We start from the raw sequence: 16,628 nt of genomic DNA on the forward strand, positions 1-16,628 counted from the left end.
TATGGAATATAACAATGCAGGTCAATCCCTACTCCGATTCCAATAAACAACAAATTAAGTGCAACAAACTCATATAAGCCATATGACAATCCCACACAATACCACGACTTATAAAAGACCCAACTAACAAACATTTTCACAAAGTCACTAACCACAATAAGGTTCAATGATCTAAGCGACATGCTCAATGTTCTCTCTAGAGAACATTAAGCTTGAGCGGGCGTATTAGGACTTTGTATTCTAGTTACATTAGAATTCCTTCTCATTTTCTCAATATTATTGTGAAGTTACCTTTTATTATCCCTAACTTGAGTAATACTCTTTGCATTTTTATAAATATATATGTTCTTATACTTTATAGATTGAACTGATTAATAATAATTTTTTTTTTTTCAGAATTATTGTTTGCCTCAACTACTACCTTTTTTCATTATTGAAAGGAGAGAATAAGTTTTCAAACAAAAAAAAAAAAAACAAGAAAATACTAAATATTCACTTTTAGTCCTAGACTATTGTACATGTCTCAAATTTAACCACTGACTATTAATATTTTCAAATTAAGTGAATGACTATGTAATTTGTATCTATCACATTTGATCCTTAACTCTTATTATTTTAAAATTAGGTGCATGCTTATGTAATTTGTAACACATTTAATCATACTGTTTAATTTTTTGGCCAAGTTTATGGACAAATATTGCAGGAATTTCAACGATAAAAATAATATATTCTAATTAAAAGAATATTTTCAATCAAATATTGTCAAAAAATTATTTTTCTCGTTGAAATTTTAACAATAATTAACCAAAAAATTAGATAACATGATCAAATTTAATACCAATTATATAGTCATGCACCTAACTTAAAAATATTAATAATTAATAACCAAATTTGATACATACACAATAATCCGGAAATAAAAAGTGATATTCTTTTCAAAAGAAAAAGAAAAAAAGAGAGAAGATAAGCACTACGGAATAGACAAGTGTCCTGACCAAACAGTACATTCGTGGTAACACATCAATCTCATTTCTTCGAAAAAATACAAAATACCCAAAAAAGGAAAAAAAAAAAAAAAAAAAAAAAACCCTTGAAAAGCCAGAATCCGAATCCACAAACATCTCCAATTTTGTGTTTCCTCGTCATCCCTAATTACTCGCTGCATTATCCTGGAATACAACATTCCATAATTCTCCCAGCATTAAAATCAACAAATTTTCACCATTCTCTTGTTTACAAATTACGATTAATAATCGGATAAACCCATCCCCTCCACCCTGCTTCGCCGCCGCCGCCGACGGCCGAGACGCACGCCTCTTTCCGAACTGATTTTTTTTGGGTGGGGGGGAAGACATGATGTGGGATGAATGGGCAGAAGGTATCCAGGAACAGAAAAACATAGAAGAGTACGAATACGATGCTCAAGAACAACGACAAGACAGGGAGGAAGGCTCTTCTTCCTCTAACCTCAACTTCGATTTCTTATCTCTTGTTTCTCAGCCTAAGGTATTTTTTGTTTTATATAATAAAGATGGAATTTTTTCAGTTCTTGTTGGCTATTTCCTACGGATTGTTAAATGGTTTTTACTCTATTGTCTTCTTTACTTCAAAATTTGTTCCATTTCCGTGGGTTGTGAGTGATTGTTATGAGTATCTGTGGGTTTTGAAAATGGTGAATGTGTTTGGTTTTAGGATTATTATCGGATATTGGAAGTGGACTATGATGCTACGGAGGAGGTTATACGATCCAATTTTATTCGTCTTGCTTTGGTTTGTACATTCTCTTTGTTCTCAGTTCTGTTTCTGGTTTCATTTTTCCTTTTTTTGGATGACGATGGAAGACCCCAGTGGCAAAAGATCCAAGGAGATAAACCAGGTTATCCATAACTGACCAGCTAGCAGGAGTTAGACCCGCCTAGGTTGTCCATAACTAACCGACTCAAAGGAGTTAAACTAGTCTAGGTTGTCCATAGATGACCGGCTCACAGGAGTTAAACCAGTCTAGGTTGTCCATAGCTGACCGACTCAAAGGAGTTAAACTAGTCTAGGTTGTCCATAGCTGACCGGCTCGCAGGAGTTAAACCAGTCTAGGTTGTCCATAGCTGACCGAGTCAAAGGAGTTAAACCATTCTAGGTTGTCCATAGCTGACCGGTTCGCAGGAGTTAAACCAGTCTAGGTCGGTACAAAGGAGTTAAACTAGTCTAGGTTGTCCATAGCTGACCGGCACAAAGAGTTAAACCAGTCTAGGTTGTCCATAGCTGCCCGGCTCAAAGGAGTTAAACCAGTCTAGGTTGTACATAATTGACCAGCTCAAAGTAAGAGTAGCCTATTGGTGACCGGCTCAAAGCAAGAAGGCCAATGGGCTGATCTTGCTGGGAGTCGAATTTGTAACATTGTGGTTTCATTTTTCTTTGATTTTGCATTGGGCAGTTGTCATCTACTTTTAGTCTTTTGACGTTTGTTGTTTCCTTGTACAGAAATGGCACCCGGATAAGCTAAAAGGTCAGGACAGTGCTACTTCAAGGTTTCAGGAAATAAACGAGGCATACCAAGGTGAACTTCTGTTTCCATTTGCTTGTAGTTATGGCATCTGTTCCTTCAATTTGGTTCTGAGTTGCGATTGTTATATCTGGTTGGCTCGTTCTCGATTTGGGATTATGCATTGTACTTGAATCTAGTGGCTGAGGTTCTTTCTTGTTTGTCTAAAACTTAATGGATGAAGGTTTGCTTGAAGGAAGTTAGTTATTGACATTGCAACGAATAAGTGGTCTGTGAGTAGTATGGGTTCTACCCTCGACAGAGAGCAAGGTCGGGAATATAATGTGTATAGGGTGTGGACATGACTTAGAAGTGTAAATTCTTTGGGAAGTAGCCATGGAAGGAATAGGTATAGCTCTAATTGAAGGCTAAAGCTCGGGGGAAAAGGGCCTGTTTAATATCCAAGGGTCTAAAGAGAATTTCCGGGTTCATGGCAGAATTAGAATGTTGTGCATAGTTGCCTTTGAAGTTTCGAAGGAACTGTGTTTTGTATGAAAACTATAGTTTTGGCGTAAACAGGAGATTGGTTGGTAATGTACTTATGTACTATGCACAAAACTAAGGTTTCTATTTTGGTCCCTCACTCCCCCTCATAGGCTCTGTCGCTCTGATAATAAATGTTTAGTGAGAACATGAAAACCGGGGTAACCCTAGTCCCTAGCCGAGTTGGTCAGACTGTTGACTTATAACCACAAGGTTACAAATTCAACTCCATGCGGGAGCCGCATATCGGCCTTATTGGTTTGAGCAAGTCAATTGGGTTTGTTATGGAATATAGATATAGTATTTGGAATCTCTATAGATTAGACAGTCTTAGGGATTTAAGTAGGTAGGCATATGGAAACTTGTTTCCTATTCGAAGTCTTCTAGCACCTCTTTATAGGGCTTTGTATTCTCTTTTCTATAAGACAGTTTACGACAACATATTTAGAAATCCTTTCTTACTTTCGTAACAGGATTTACCCAGGCACATCCACAGGTTGACCTTTGATATATTCTAACGCGATGTTAACTGAATGGAAGGTTGTCCTTCTAGATTTGCGTTTATTTCTTCCACTGATATTTATCCGATTGTGTGATACAGTTTTAAGTGATCCACTGAAGCGTCAAGAATATGACAAGACAGCAGTATTACGTGCCTATGACTACAATATAGTGGTATGTTTTTTTTCGTTTTTGCTCCATATCTTTCTCACATGTCTGCCTGCATTAAAATCTTATCCAATTTATCGTCATTTTCTATTCTTAATCTTTCTACTGCTGTGATTGCAGGAATATCTTGACCGGTATAAGGGGCTTATTTTAACATGCAATGGTCTCGGGATGAAGCACACGATATGGTAAAACCAGGATAAGCACGTTCTCGTTGTCCGTAGATTCTTCTACCGGAGTGATCATAGTCCAGTGAATCTCGAGTTCATGATCGGATTCCTAGTAGTTCTTAGCTACTAAGTATAAATACAGGCTATTGCAGATTTGCATCATCTTCTGTTCAAATACAGAACAAAAATTGTAAGGGATGTGATATTTAGCATGCTGTCTATATGATTTTTACCATTTTACAGTGTCAACAGTGTTGATACCAGAACCACTGAACCAGTAGCCTGTTGTTTTTTTTTTTTTTTTTTTATCAGCAACATCTGGCATGTAATTGACTTGGGAAATTTTTATCAGCTTCATGATATTCCATGTGATTATTTCAATCCTTTGTTTTTTGTATCTCCAATTTTTCATTCTCCATCATGTTCTATTATCTAAAGTTATATGCTAATTACATGTAGGGGTGTAAATGAGCCGGTGCAAGTCGCTCAGGCTCGAGCTCGGTCAAGTTTGAGCTCGAGCTGATTCATTTCGTAATCGAACAGAGCTCAAACTCATGTTTTAGGCTTGTGACTCGTCGAGCTACTCGATCAAAGCTCAGCTTGAGCTCGAGTCTACTTGTATCATAACTAGCCGAGTTTGAGATTCTATTTTCGAGCTCAATCGAGCTTGAGCCTATTTATTATTTATTGAGTTCAAGCCAACTCCGGCTCGAGCTCGGCCCGGCTCGTTTACACCCCTACCCCTACTGATAAAATCTAAAAATAAGATTTTTCAGGAAGCGAAAAATTATTATGCTCAACATACAAACATTTTGAGGAACCTGTAAACCATTAAGTCAAATTTCACGATTTACTTTTTTCACTAAATCTTTGAGAAACTTGTAAACCGTTTGTAAACGGTTTACTTTTTCCACTAAATCTTCGAGAAATTTGTAAACCGTTGGAAACGTTTCACGATTTACTTCTTCTACTAAGGCTTCAAGGGAAGGGTAATGAAGGTTCTTGGGATTGAAATGCAATCCTTTTGTTCTCTGGCCTCAGTAAAGACAGATTAGTAACAATAGAGGGCAGAAAACCAATATGAGAAGTTCAGTCTAGAGAACTCAAAGATGTTGGGTTTCTGTGCTGATAGCTAACTCATCAAGTAGTTGAAATGCAGGCAATAGTTTTCTCTCTCGGCAACTCGAGTCAATTAATAGGCTCCATGTATGAGGCTCTGGCTTGAATCCCACATTCACCAGTCCAAACAATGCAATTGCTGCATCAGCTGCTTTTCCGGCTTCACAGAAACGAATTAATAGTTCGTTTGATGTGGCAATGTGAGGCCAAAACCCCTTGCTCAGCATCCGGCCCAGCAACTCCATGGCTTTGTCCAGTTCACCTTCCTTGCACAATATATTCAGTACAATACGGTAGCATTCCTTGTTAAGGTAAACACCATCGTTGGATAGCTTCCCGAGTAAACTTAAAGCTTCATCCACCCTGCACTCCCTGCACAATGCTGTTAGTATAACCTTAATTGCAACATCATCAGCTATGCAACCATTTTCTTTCATCTCGTCGAGCAACTTGATGGCTTCATCAATTCTACCACCCTTACACAAGCAACTTATATATGCTGTATAGCCAACCGTATCCAGTTTAAAAGCTTCCTTCATTTCACCAAAAACCTCCTCGGCCTCTTTTAATCTTCCTTGTTTACAATACCCATCCATCAAGGTTGTGTAGTTAAATGCATTTGGTTGGCACCCATTTTCTCGCATGAAGTCCATTATTTTCCTACCTTTATCAACTTCCCCTCCATGAGAAAACCATTTTATTAGGATATTATAAGTTAAAACATCAGGCAATATTTGATCTTTTGAAACCATTTCTTCAAGCACGGCAATTGCTTCTTGCAATCTTCCACATCGGCACAGGCCATCCATGAGTGTTGAGTAAGTAATCAAATTAGGATAAGAAACTTGGGACTTCCTCATCTCTTTAACCACTTCAAAAGCAGCCTCAAGGTCTGCATTCATACAATGATGCTTGACTAGGATGTTGAAAATGCATGTATTAGGCTCCAAATGGAGATTTTTCTGAACATGCAATAGAAATGCCTTTGCCATATCAATCTGGTTGACTTCAACCAGGAGATTGAGGCATGTGCTAATGGCTTTAAGAGATGGCTTCTCACGTACAATTGGCTCAATTGCATAAAACATTTCCAGTACCTTCTCATGAAGAGAGAACTTAGAGAAATGCTTCATGAGGTTAATGAATATACCTTCATGAAATTTGCAAGTCTCATAGGTCATCTGATGGAGGACAGCATCAACCATCTGGAATCTTCTGCATGCAGCAAGTTTGTGGAGAATAATAGCATAAGTGGAATTGTTGTGATTAAAACCCTTTTGAGCAGAAACCATGTTAAAAATTTCCAGTGCATGCTGTGGGTCCTTCTCGCGCTTTATTAATCTAATTGCCACTTCATGAGATATAAACTTCCATTTCTTCGGCACTTCATTGATGGTGACAGAGGTTTTTGTTGAGGCATTTCGTTTTCGGCAGGTCACTTCATGGTGTTGAAAATGAGAAATACATTGAAATGAAGATGATGACAATGTAGACAAAGAGGAGAAACATCGATTCTTAGTCGTGAAAACTTGCATCTGATTTGCATAGAATTCTTGAATAGAAAACTAATATTCGTCTGGTTCACATTTGCCACCCCCAACTGTTCTGAAATGGACCCACTAAGCAAGTGAGACAAAGGAAATGATGGGACATAGTGAAATATTATTATTGAAAGGAGATAAAAGATGTGCTACCTGTCAATGGAAGAGCAGAATCAGCAGCCTGTCTTACTCAGCACCTTCCCTGCCTTCTCTTCCTAAAAGCTTAGTTTATCTCTGAGATTGGCATATGGCAGGAGGTTCTTCAATGAGAGCTTGAGATTGCATCCAAATTCTTCAGTTCTTCACTGCTTGACAACGAAATCTGGTCTGGGATTATGGGCATCAGATTGAAATTGTTGATAACTTCAATCCAAAAAAGAAAATTTCCTAAACATATAGCAAAAACATTCTAATCTGACTTAGACAAAGCATTCCAAACAAATAACTTTCCCCTGATCAAAACATTCTAGCAAAACAGTCCATTAAATGTGAATCATCAAGAAATATACACCAGGAAAAGTCTCCAAATGGCCAAGCATTGATTGATGTCTACAGCCAGCACACAACACAGATAAATCAAGAGTCATTGAAATAGAACACAACAGCTTTGATGCAAAAGATCCTTTGCAATACTTAAACATGTCTGGGTTCAACAAATTAGAACTAGTCACAATCTCTTTGTTTTAGAATCATAACAAATTTAAAAAATTAGTACTCCCATATAAACTATGTGCTTTCTCTAAAACTAGTAGCTAGGACATACACCATGCTTCTACTTTTCTACATAAACCACATCATTGTTGAACAATCACTTCAATTTCTTCTTGTCTCTCCCACTCCATCCACTATCCATCCTTTCTCATTCTAAAGTTCCATTGCCCTCATTAGTGAGAGAACCATTTGTGTAAACATGCTCTAAATTATATTTTGAGCTTTCTCCTCTGCATAAAAAATAATTATCCTCACTAAAAAGAATATGTCATTTTGAGCAAATAATTTCACCATTTAACCAACTCGATTTTAATCCAAGAATCACTGCAAATAAACTCTCTAAGCTAAATTGTCCATAATCCAGATAGTAAAAGACAAAATTACAAAGCAGCATCCAGGATTCCAGCAAGTCATTTCATTTGAACGTTTCATTGAACACTTGGCAACACCATTGGAAACCAAAGCGAACCGAACTGATATTACAATCCCTATTGAAATTGATTGTATAATAAAGAAAATTTGCATTCTTCTTTTCTATTATGGAAGAGAACAGTTACATAATCACATAAGCAATAAAAAAGAAATGAACAAAGTAGCAGCCGCCATTGCCGGCGTGAGGGAACAACTGGAGTGTAAAGCGATTAACTTAAAATACCTAAAGAAGAAGCCAACGCCGGCGCAGCGAGGCAAGTATGACGCACGACGGAACAGCTGTAAGCAGCGTCGTATTGGAGACGTGAGGACGCTCCGACAGTGGCGATTCGGAAGAGATGGTGGCGGCCGCCGCGACGGTGGCTCAATTAGAGATGGTGGCACAAAGTGATGCGAGAGATGAATTTCAGAGTACAATTTCAGGATGTAATTTTGCCATTGAAGTTCCGCACATTTCTTCAAAGAGCTTTAGCTCAAATACTCAAATTTAGAGTTTTCACTTTCATAAACCGTTCTTTAGGGAAATTTTTTGCATAGTTTGCAATAATAATGATAGGGAGAATGGGCATTTTAATCCCACCATAAATATATTAAGGAGTAGAACTTTTTTGTTTTGTTTTTGGAAACAATAAAAACATTTCATTAACTTAAATAAGAAATCAACATCAACATGTTACAAATGATAGAAAGAGGGTTGTAGAACCACTCGATTAATCAGATACAGAACTAGACTGCCTAACAAGTACATGGGCCGTCTAGTTCGCTGATCTTCTAACAACGGAAATAAACACATTACAAAAAAGTCCTTTTAATATTACAAAAGTCCTTTTAGTATGGGTGACCACGGTTCCGTACGATTTTGGTTCCGATTTAGCCTATTTCACCCTTTTTCTTTTTATTTTAATTTTTTTTTCACTAGTTTGGATGTCATTATATTAAAATCAATTGCTTTAATTTTTTATTTTTATATTTTTAAAACCTTTATTGAGAGGGTAATCAAATCTCATAGTTGTGTTTTAAAAAATCATCAACCAAACACGGACAAATTTTGATTCTCATTCTTAATGTATAAACCCATGAACCAAATTCACCCTTATACTATGAGACCTTTGGATGGCTATCATTTTATAGAATGTTATTATACTCCATGTCTATTCTACGAACCAAACACCACGCAATAATCACATATGGGGAACTGAGAAATTTTCTGCCACTTTATTAATCCACCGTAGTACTAGTAACCAGTTCAAAGGCAGAAAATAGCATTACAGGAAGTAAATTTGTACAATGACTGAAAGACAATCTTATTTAAAGCAAAATCATTTCTCTCTTGTAGTGTTCTTGATCCATTCCAGGTACTGGGGGCTGCCACCAACTATGGGCAAGGCAATCACTTCAGGAACACTGCAGAAACAAGCAAAAACGATAATCATAATCCCAGATAAAACGACTATTTCGGGCAAAGAGGATTATGGAACAGAGTCTTACTCGTATTCATGGTTGGCATTCACATGTGCGGTGAGAGCTTCCAAGAGAGATTCCCGAGTTTTGATAATAAGCAGCTCTTCAGAATCGCTCTGTATCTGTTATCGACAATTTAGAAATATTTCTTAGAAACCAATGCCATATATTGAAGGTAGTGCCTTGTGATGATTCACAACGGGAATGAATATTACCTTTCCATCCCATTCATAAACTGACTCGACGCCTGCAGAGATTAAACCGTTAATACTTCCCACGGTTTTACTCATCAATAATATCAGAGTATTAATTTAAGACACTCTTTGTTGATCATATGCTGCAATGGTTACAAGTTCGATCCCAACGGGAGCGGCCTATTCGCCTTTTTGGTTTGAGGCAGTCAGTTATGTGCAACCTAGGTTAGTTTACCTCTTTCTGATCCTTTGTTGGTTAGGGTAACAAGGCGGGATTTACTCATTTACCCAGTGCACACCCTTGGATAGCGGTTGCGGGTTTCCCTCATCACCCAAAAAAAAAGAGAAAAGATCTATACGCCTAAAATTGTGTCAAGTTCATTATTGAACCATTTCGGTGCCATGTATTTCCAACTGATGAGAAAAGAAATTGAACGAAAAAACAAAAATTTGGAGGTCCAATTCAAGTTCTAGCTACAAAAGTAAAGAACTAGCATGATCCACATATGACTAAACGACCTATTTTAAACTCGTCTCTACCAAATGTGACGCATAAGATATGCTAACTTGCTAAAGGATTAACAGAATGTCTCTAAGCTACGTTTCATTTGCGTAATGAAGTAATACGGAAGAGTGCACTTGCCTGGAACTCGATTAACACATGCCGCAAGTTTTTCCTTGACTATGCTTTCAGCCAATTTCTTACCTACAAAGGAAGAGGCATTGCAATTTAAACATCGGCCAAAAACATAGAGATAGTAGAAGCAGCAGCAGAAAACCACGGGACATTATATTGTATGTAAGCACAGAATGGGTGAACTTCGATATGAATATACGAGTATAACTACTTTTACTAATCAAAATACATTCAAAAGGATTACATATCTTTAAATTGTTAATGCAACTAGTAAAAGTTTGTTCAAGAAAGGAAGGCGCATCTGAGACATGTAGGGAAACATTCCATCAAAAAGTTAACCCTGTTTGGTAAAAAATTGGCCTATAGGCCAATTTTGGCTTATTTAACCACTATTAATTGTTTGATTTAGTTAAAATATCAATATAAGTGTTTGGTTAATTAACTTTTTGCAACTCCAAAATGCTAAAATTCAAAAAACTACTCCAAACAACTTTTTCAATTAGCTTTTCCATAAAAGAAATTATACCAAATAACTATCAGCTACCAGCTAATTTACCAAACATTTTTCTACAACAGCCAATGTTATACCCATTAACACAATCAACTAACACGTTTGCAATGCATTTTGATTCAATTTGTTAAGAATCTGACAATTTTCAAGAAAAAAAAGGGAGAAGCTTAGTACAATTATAACTAGCAAATACAAATATACAATCAATTCTAAGGGTTTAATATCACTGCAGACCAAAATGATCAAAAGATAGGGATTTAAGACATAATTGAAGACTAACCAGCTTCTTTGTTAGGAACAGTGACATAGACTACGATACTGGGCACAGTCTTATCGCTAGCTTCCATTCTCACACTATGAACACTTCTACTCTTTGATCTGAAACACCAAAATCATCGCAAGATTAGCAAAATCCAGACCGCAATTTCACCATCAAACACAAATGGTTCAATGTGAAGCGGAGAAATGAAAGAATTTACCTGAAGAGAGGGGCAAAGGGGAGGGATTGAGCACAACCCGTTTTGGAGAAAGGGACAGAGAGATTGGAGAGGCCGAAAGTTAGCACACAGAAGGCTCCGACTAGAGGCAAACGGCGACGTATGAGTGTCGATGAAGCTATGGCCGAGAGTCGCAGTGCCATTTGGCGATGAAAATTGTTGTGGTTTTATAAGGTTTGATTTCTTGGTTCCATGATTATTCTAAACCCAAGAAAAAGCAAGGAATTGGCATGGCGTTTTGGGGTGAAAATAAGTTGCTAGTTTTGGGCTTTGTTTTTTCTTCAAGAATATTACAATCGTTATGCTGTGCATCCGGTTGCACCGTACTTGGTGCATCCGGATCCACACGACGTCGTTTAGGGAGTAACGGTGCCGTTAGTGGCACCGTTTCACTCCACCAATCAGATATTTTTTTTTTTTAAAAAAATAAAACAATGCTCCTTCGTTTCTTCTCCACTGCATTTCACTTCCCGCACTCCATTCCTTCTCCAACACGATACCCTCCGTAAACGCTTCAATCATCTCCATTTCCTTACCATTTCTTTAGAATTTTCTAGCTTTCAAACACACTCGTCGTCGCTATTGTCGCCGGCGTCCGATCATTGCGAATTCAACAGCGTTTTCTCTGTAAACCAGAGCTCATCATCATCCTATAACAGGTATAAATGCATTTTACGTTGATACATAATGCATTTACACAAAACAAGCATTCATTTTGAGTATATATTTATGAAATTTTAAACTAGGGTTTTATACTGTTTAATCTTGTATGAATGTATAGTTATTTGATTATTAACGTGCATGGTTATGATTATGGGTTTATGAGTATATTTATAAGTTTATGGAACTGTAGTTTTACAATTTTGGAAGTATAGTTGTACATTTATGGAATTGTAGACATACAGTTTTGGGTGTAGTACTCTGTTAACCTTACTCTGTGCACCAAACTGCATTCATGCCTTCTTAACATAATTTGCTTTGTGCGTATACTTATGGAATTGTAGTTTTACAATTTTGGAAATATAGTTGTGCGTTTATGGAATTGTAGTTATAGAGTTTTGGATGTAGTACTCTGTGAACCTTACTCTGTGCACCAAACTGCATCAATGCCTTTTTAGCATAATTTGCCTTGTAGGTATGCTTATGGAATTGTAATTGTACAATTTTGGAAGTATAATTATGCGTTTATGGAATTATAGTTATACAGTTTTGGATGTATTACTCTGTGAACCTTACTCTGTGCACCAAATTGCATTCAAATCCTTTTTAGCATAACTTGCCTTGTGGTATGCTTATGAGATTATGGAATTGTAGTTTTACAATTCTGGAAGTATAGTTGTGTGTTTATGGAATTGTAGTTATGAAGTTTTGGATATAGTACTCTGTTAACCTCACTTGATGTTTTTTATTTGCAGAAATGGATCAGTCAGGTGTGGCAGATGATTCTACACTTGGTCAATTTGTGAAGTCTGTAAAAAAGAGAACAACCAGAGCAGTATTGAGCTCACAAGCTGCTGAACTCACCCCTGCCCAGGAAGATCAAGCAGAGCCTTCGACAAGGCAACAACCAGCAGCTGTAAAAAGAAAGAGGGCACCACCACAAAAGCAAGAGAGAGTACGGGACCCTGATGTGAACTACTTCAGTACACGAATGGGTCCCAAGCAAATGTATGACCTTGTCCAGCGTCTAACACATGACCAAAAGGATGCTGTGATTGATATGGGTTTTGGAGGGCTGCTGCACCTACAATTTTCAAGCAATTACTCACAACTTGTTGAGTATCTCCTGCAAAGGTTTGATGTTTTCAAATCAGACTTCATATTGGATGGTGACCATCTACATGTTGGTGAAGAGGATGTTGAATACATCTTGGGACTCCCCCGGGGGAAGAGAGATGTTGAGGAAGGTACAAAGAGTGAGGAAAATTCTACAGCTGCATATAATAAGGTCCTGACTGAGTGGAGGAAAAGATGGAATGTCAGGTCAGGGTCACCCATAACAACAAAGATGCCTGATGAAATAATCAGGAGAGGTGACCATGGAGATGCCTTCAAGAGAGACTTTGTGGTGTTTGCTGTCTCATCTCTGCTCCGGGGAAATACAGGAAGATATGCCAACTATCGAGTTATCAAGTCATTGCTCAACATCCGGTCAATCTCAAGACTTAATTGGTGCAAGTACACGTACAATTCTTTAATTGATTCGTATGACATTTACAAAGACTCTCCTACCAGATCCTTTGGAGGTCCAATGGTATTCATCCTGGTAATATCCCATTATACATAAAATGTTCTAATTATGTAATTATATTCATGCAATTATGGAATCATAGATATGCAATTCTGTATGTGTGGTTATGCCCTTATGGATGTGTAGTTTTGTAATTGTGGAATTGTGGTTTTCCAATTATGGAATAATAGTTTTACAATTATGGAATTATAGTTAATCAATTATAGATGTGTACTTTATGGATTATGGAATTATAGTCATCCAATTATGGAATTATAGTTATGCAATTATGGAATTATAGATATGCAATTCTGGATATCTAGTTTTATAATTATGGAATTATAGTTATGCAATTATGGAATTATAGATATGCAATTCTGAATATGTAGTTATTCAATTCCTTAACATACTCTTCTGTACTTCTTGAAGCTCTTCTACTTTGACCGAGTACAGTTCAGAGGCATGACCGTCAACCGCACATTCCCAGCAATAAAAGCTTGGACAAAAAGCCTTGTACGCAAGCGAGTATCGGCTGAGATAAAATCAGGGGGTTTTGGTAAGGGCAAAGTTATCCCTCGATTTCAGAGACCTACTGCCATTGCATCTACATCATCACCCCGACCTGCACCTCCTCCTGCTGCAATACCAAGGCCAGTGTCCAGCCCTGCTGCTACACCAACTATTCCAGCTCCATCTGTGCCTCTGACAAATGTTGACCGAGTAACAAATGTGCTTCAACGGCTTACAGCAGATGTCCTTGAGTTCGGTCAGGTCATGTCTGACATTGGCAAGCAAGGGGCCCCGGTTGAAATCATGAAGAGGGCTTTTTCAGGAATATCAACAATGCTGAGTGCTGCAAGCACAATTCAACCGACTCCTAGCCCAACTGCCTCGCAATTGGATGACATCTTCTTTGGAAGTGAGAGCTTCACATCAGCAGTTGATTCTCTGGTAGCAGCTTTTGAAAAAACAAGAAAGGAAATGGAAATAGAAGTCCCATCATTTGAGCTACTTGGACGCTCTACACCAACCCCACCACCATCTCAACAGCAGCCTTTGGACACCTTGGTGGATAACATTGTGAGGAGTGCAGGAGTATCAACAGAGAAGGAAGCAACTCCATTGCTAATCAGAGTGCCATTCGAAAAGTCCACCACTCCTACTACCCCTGCTGCCCAAACTGCTGCTGAGATTGATGAATTTGATAAGTAGGTTACTGCTTTCTTATGCAGATTTAGACTATAAATATGGTTTTCAATTCATCAATAATTATGAATATTAAGTTTGATTAATATGAATATATTCTTATTCAACTAGTGACGTTGATTTCTTTACAATTATGGATATGTATTTCTCAAATTATGGACATATAGTTTATAGATTATAGAAATGTAGTTATACAATTCTGGAATTATACTTGTGGGGTTATGAACTGCCTCTGTTTTTTTCTGGACAACAGGGCTATGGATGAAAGTGAATCTGATGTTGAGGATGTTACTGTGAGAAAGAGACCTGTGCGCAAATTCAGGAACATCCCGCTTCATTTGAGGTCACCATATTGGAATAAGAACAAAGGCTCCATCAATAATGCAACTCCCAAAGAAAAGGTTTTTTCAAACTACGCATTTTTGGAAGCCTCAAGTGAGCACCCGGGAGGGTATGTTTCCATCCACCAATTTTACTTAAATTTTATTCATTAATTTATGTTCTTATATTTATTTATTTACTGTATTGTAGAGAGACATTGTTCAAATATGGTGATTACTACTTCACAAGGGATGATTTTGCAACTATGTGCAACGGTGAGCTACTGAGCAGCTTCCTAGATGTCTGGTCCCTACGTTTTACATTGCTGAACATGCCCCGTGCGGTTGGGGAGACAAAGCGGGTCTACTTCTCCACCCTAGTACATGTAAGTGTTCACAAATTATGAATATATAGTTTTTAGATTATGGATATGTAGTTATTCAGTTCTGGATGTGTACCTGTGAACCCTTGGTTTTATAATTTTGTAATTCTGGAATTATAGTTATGCAATTATAGAACTATACTTATGCAATTATGGAATTGGTTATATGCAATTATGGAATTATTGATATGAAATTATGGAATTATAGTTATCCAATTATGGAACTATAGTTGTACAATTCTGGAAATGTATATATATATAACTCTGTATGTATAACTTTAACATTTTCAACAAATATTATTTGGATTATGACTACCCATTCCTGCATTTGTATGTGCAGCTTCAAATTGATCCCAATGATCAGTGGATGAAGGATCTCCCAACTCACATAAAAAAAGAAGAATTTCAATGAGAGATTGAGCTATGAAATAACCAGCTTCGGGAACCTAGACATCAGTGATGCAGATCTGGTAAGTTCTATTACCCATGTCCAATTTGACTTTATCATGTCCAAAAAAATACTAACATTGCTTTAACTTTGAATTGGAATTAGATATTTTTCGCAGTTCATCGCCATGGTCACTACTTCTTGGTCTGCTTCAATGTGAAAGAACATAAAGTACAGGTCATTGACAACAAGGAGTTATCAGCTGGTGTTTCGGAGAAGGACAAATATGGCAACTGCCCACACTTATTGGTAATTTTGATAAAAAAAACTTGACATTCTTACCATTACCTATCTATTGACATAAAAGCATTATCAACACTAAACTAACTTTTCTGACCAGATTGAAGCATTCAGTGGTTACCTTAAGGCCGAGTGCCACTCCTTGTATGTGAAATTGCAAAAAGTTGATATAAAGTACCTTAAGTTGGACTGGGCAAACACTGAAAACGTCACTGATTGCGGGATCTATGTACTCCGTCATATGGAGACATTCCGAGGGACTCTACAAGACTGGCAGCCAGGATTCAAGAAAAATATGCGCTTGAATGTAAGACTACCATACATATTATAGTTTCAAAATACATTAAAAAATAAATAAAACTGCGAATGACTAATTACTTAATGTTATTTGTTTATAGGCAAGCTTCATGTGTGAATTGCGAGCGAAATATGCTGCGAACCTCATAAAGTGGAGAATGAATGAAGTCAGGGGGGAGGTTCTGCAAGCGGCCAAAAGAGTTTCGAAGAAGAATTGAATGAATATTCTTCAACATGTTGACTGAATTCTAAACAATTAGAAAGTTTTTGTGAACTACATTGACAATGTGACTTGTATTTTGTGAATGTAGATGCATGATGTTAATAGCTAAATAACAATTTACATCTGATCTATGCACCTCTTTCTCTTTTCTCTTCTTTTCTTTTCTTTACTTTTTTTGTTTTTTTTTTTGTTTTTGTTTTCATGTATCAAATCTATAATTGCATGACTACTATAAATCCAGAATTGCAAAACTATAGTTCCATAATTGCATAACTATAATTCCATAATTTCATAATTATAATTCCATAATTGTATAT

The 16,628-nt window shown here is 37.1% G+C and overlaps 4 protein-coding genes across 8 annotated transcripts; 2 read left to right on the forward strand and 2 right to left on the reverse strand.

Annotated features, from left to right (window-relative positions):
• The first annotated feature begins 1,077 nt into the window (after positions 1-1,077).
• Positions 1,078-4,242, forward strand: LOC109153100 (chaperone protein DnaJ). The gene is made up of 5 exons (XM_019300870.1): positions 1,078-1,506; positions 1,693-1,770; positions 2,479-2,554; positions 3,624-3,697; positions 3,812-4,242. The coding sequence occupies exons 1-5, from the start codon at positions 1,354-1,356 to the stop codon at positions 3,881-3,883; spliced, it is 453 nt and encodes a 150-aa protein (XP_019156415.1). The 5' UTR covers positions 1,078-1,353; the 3' UTR covers positions 3,884-4,242.
• A 387-nt stretch (positions 4,243-4,629) lies between these two features.
• On the reverse strand, positions 4,630-8,157 carry LOC109153098 (pentatricopeptide repeat-containing protein At5g18475). 5 transcript variants are annotated; one of them, XM_019300869.1, is made up of 4 exons: positions 7,888-8,157; positions 6,675-6,908; positions 6,131-6,585; positions 4,630-5,872 (listed from the first exon to the last, which is right to left on the reverse strand). In XM_019300869.1, exons 3-4 carry the CDS (start codon positions 6,513-6,515, stop codon positions 4,965-4,967), a joined length of 1,293 nt encoding a protein of 430 aa, XP_019156414.1. In that variant the 5' UTR covers positions 6,516-6,585; positions 6,675-6,908; positions 7,888-8,157; the 3' UTR covers positions 4,630-4,964. The 5 variants fall into 5 exon arrangements, with proteins under 5 accessions (XP_019156414.1, XP_019156412.1, XP_019156411.1 ...); XM_019300867.1 differs by having other exon boundaries at positions 4,630-6,585; positions 6,675-6,843; XM_019300866.1 differs by having other exon boundaries at positions 4,630-6,585; positions 6,675-6,848.
• Positions 8,158-8,852: 695 nt separating this feature from the next.
• LOC109152654 (protein CutA, chloroplastic) lies at positions 8,853-11,214 on the reverse strand. The gene is made up of 6 exons (XM_019300297.1): positions 10,947-11,214; positions 10,748-10,845; positions 9,963-10,025; positions 9,341-9,372; positions 9,153-9,247; positions 8,853-9,068 (listed from the first exon to the last, which is right to left on the reverse strand). Exons 1-6 carry the CDS (start codon positions 11,105-11,107, stop codon positions 8,984-8,986), a joined length of 534 nt encoding a protein of 177 aa, XP_019155842.1. The 5' UTR covers positions 11,108-11,214; the 3' UTR covers positions 8,853-8,983.
• A 1,167-nt stretch (positions 11,215-12,381) lies between these two features.
• Positions 12,382-15,515, forward strand: LOC109152776. Its single transcript, XM_019300422.1, has 5 exons — positions 12,382-13,230; positions 13,624-14,402; positions 14,654-14,851; positions 14,932-15,106; positions 15,444-15,515. Exons 1-5 carry the CDS (start codon positions 12,382-12,384, stop codon positions 15,513-15,515), a joined length of 2,073 nt encoding a protein of 690 aa, XP_019155967.1.
• The last annotated feature ends 1,113 nt before the right edge of the window (positions 15,516-16,628 follow it).

The sequence above is a fragment of the Ipomoea nil genome, unplaced genomic scaffold, assembly GCF_001879475.1.
Source record: "Ipomoea nil cultivar Tokyo-kokei standard unplaced genomic scaffold, Asagao_1.1 scaffold2480, whole genome shotgun sequence".
NCBI classification, from domain to species: Eukaryota; Viridiplantae; Streptophyta; class Magnoliopsida; order Solanales; family Convolvulaceae; genus Ipomoea; species Ipomoea nil.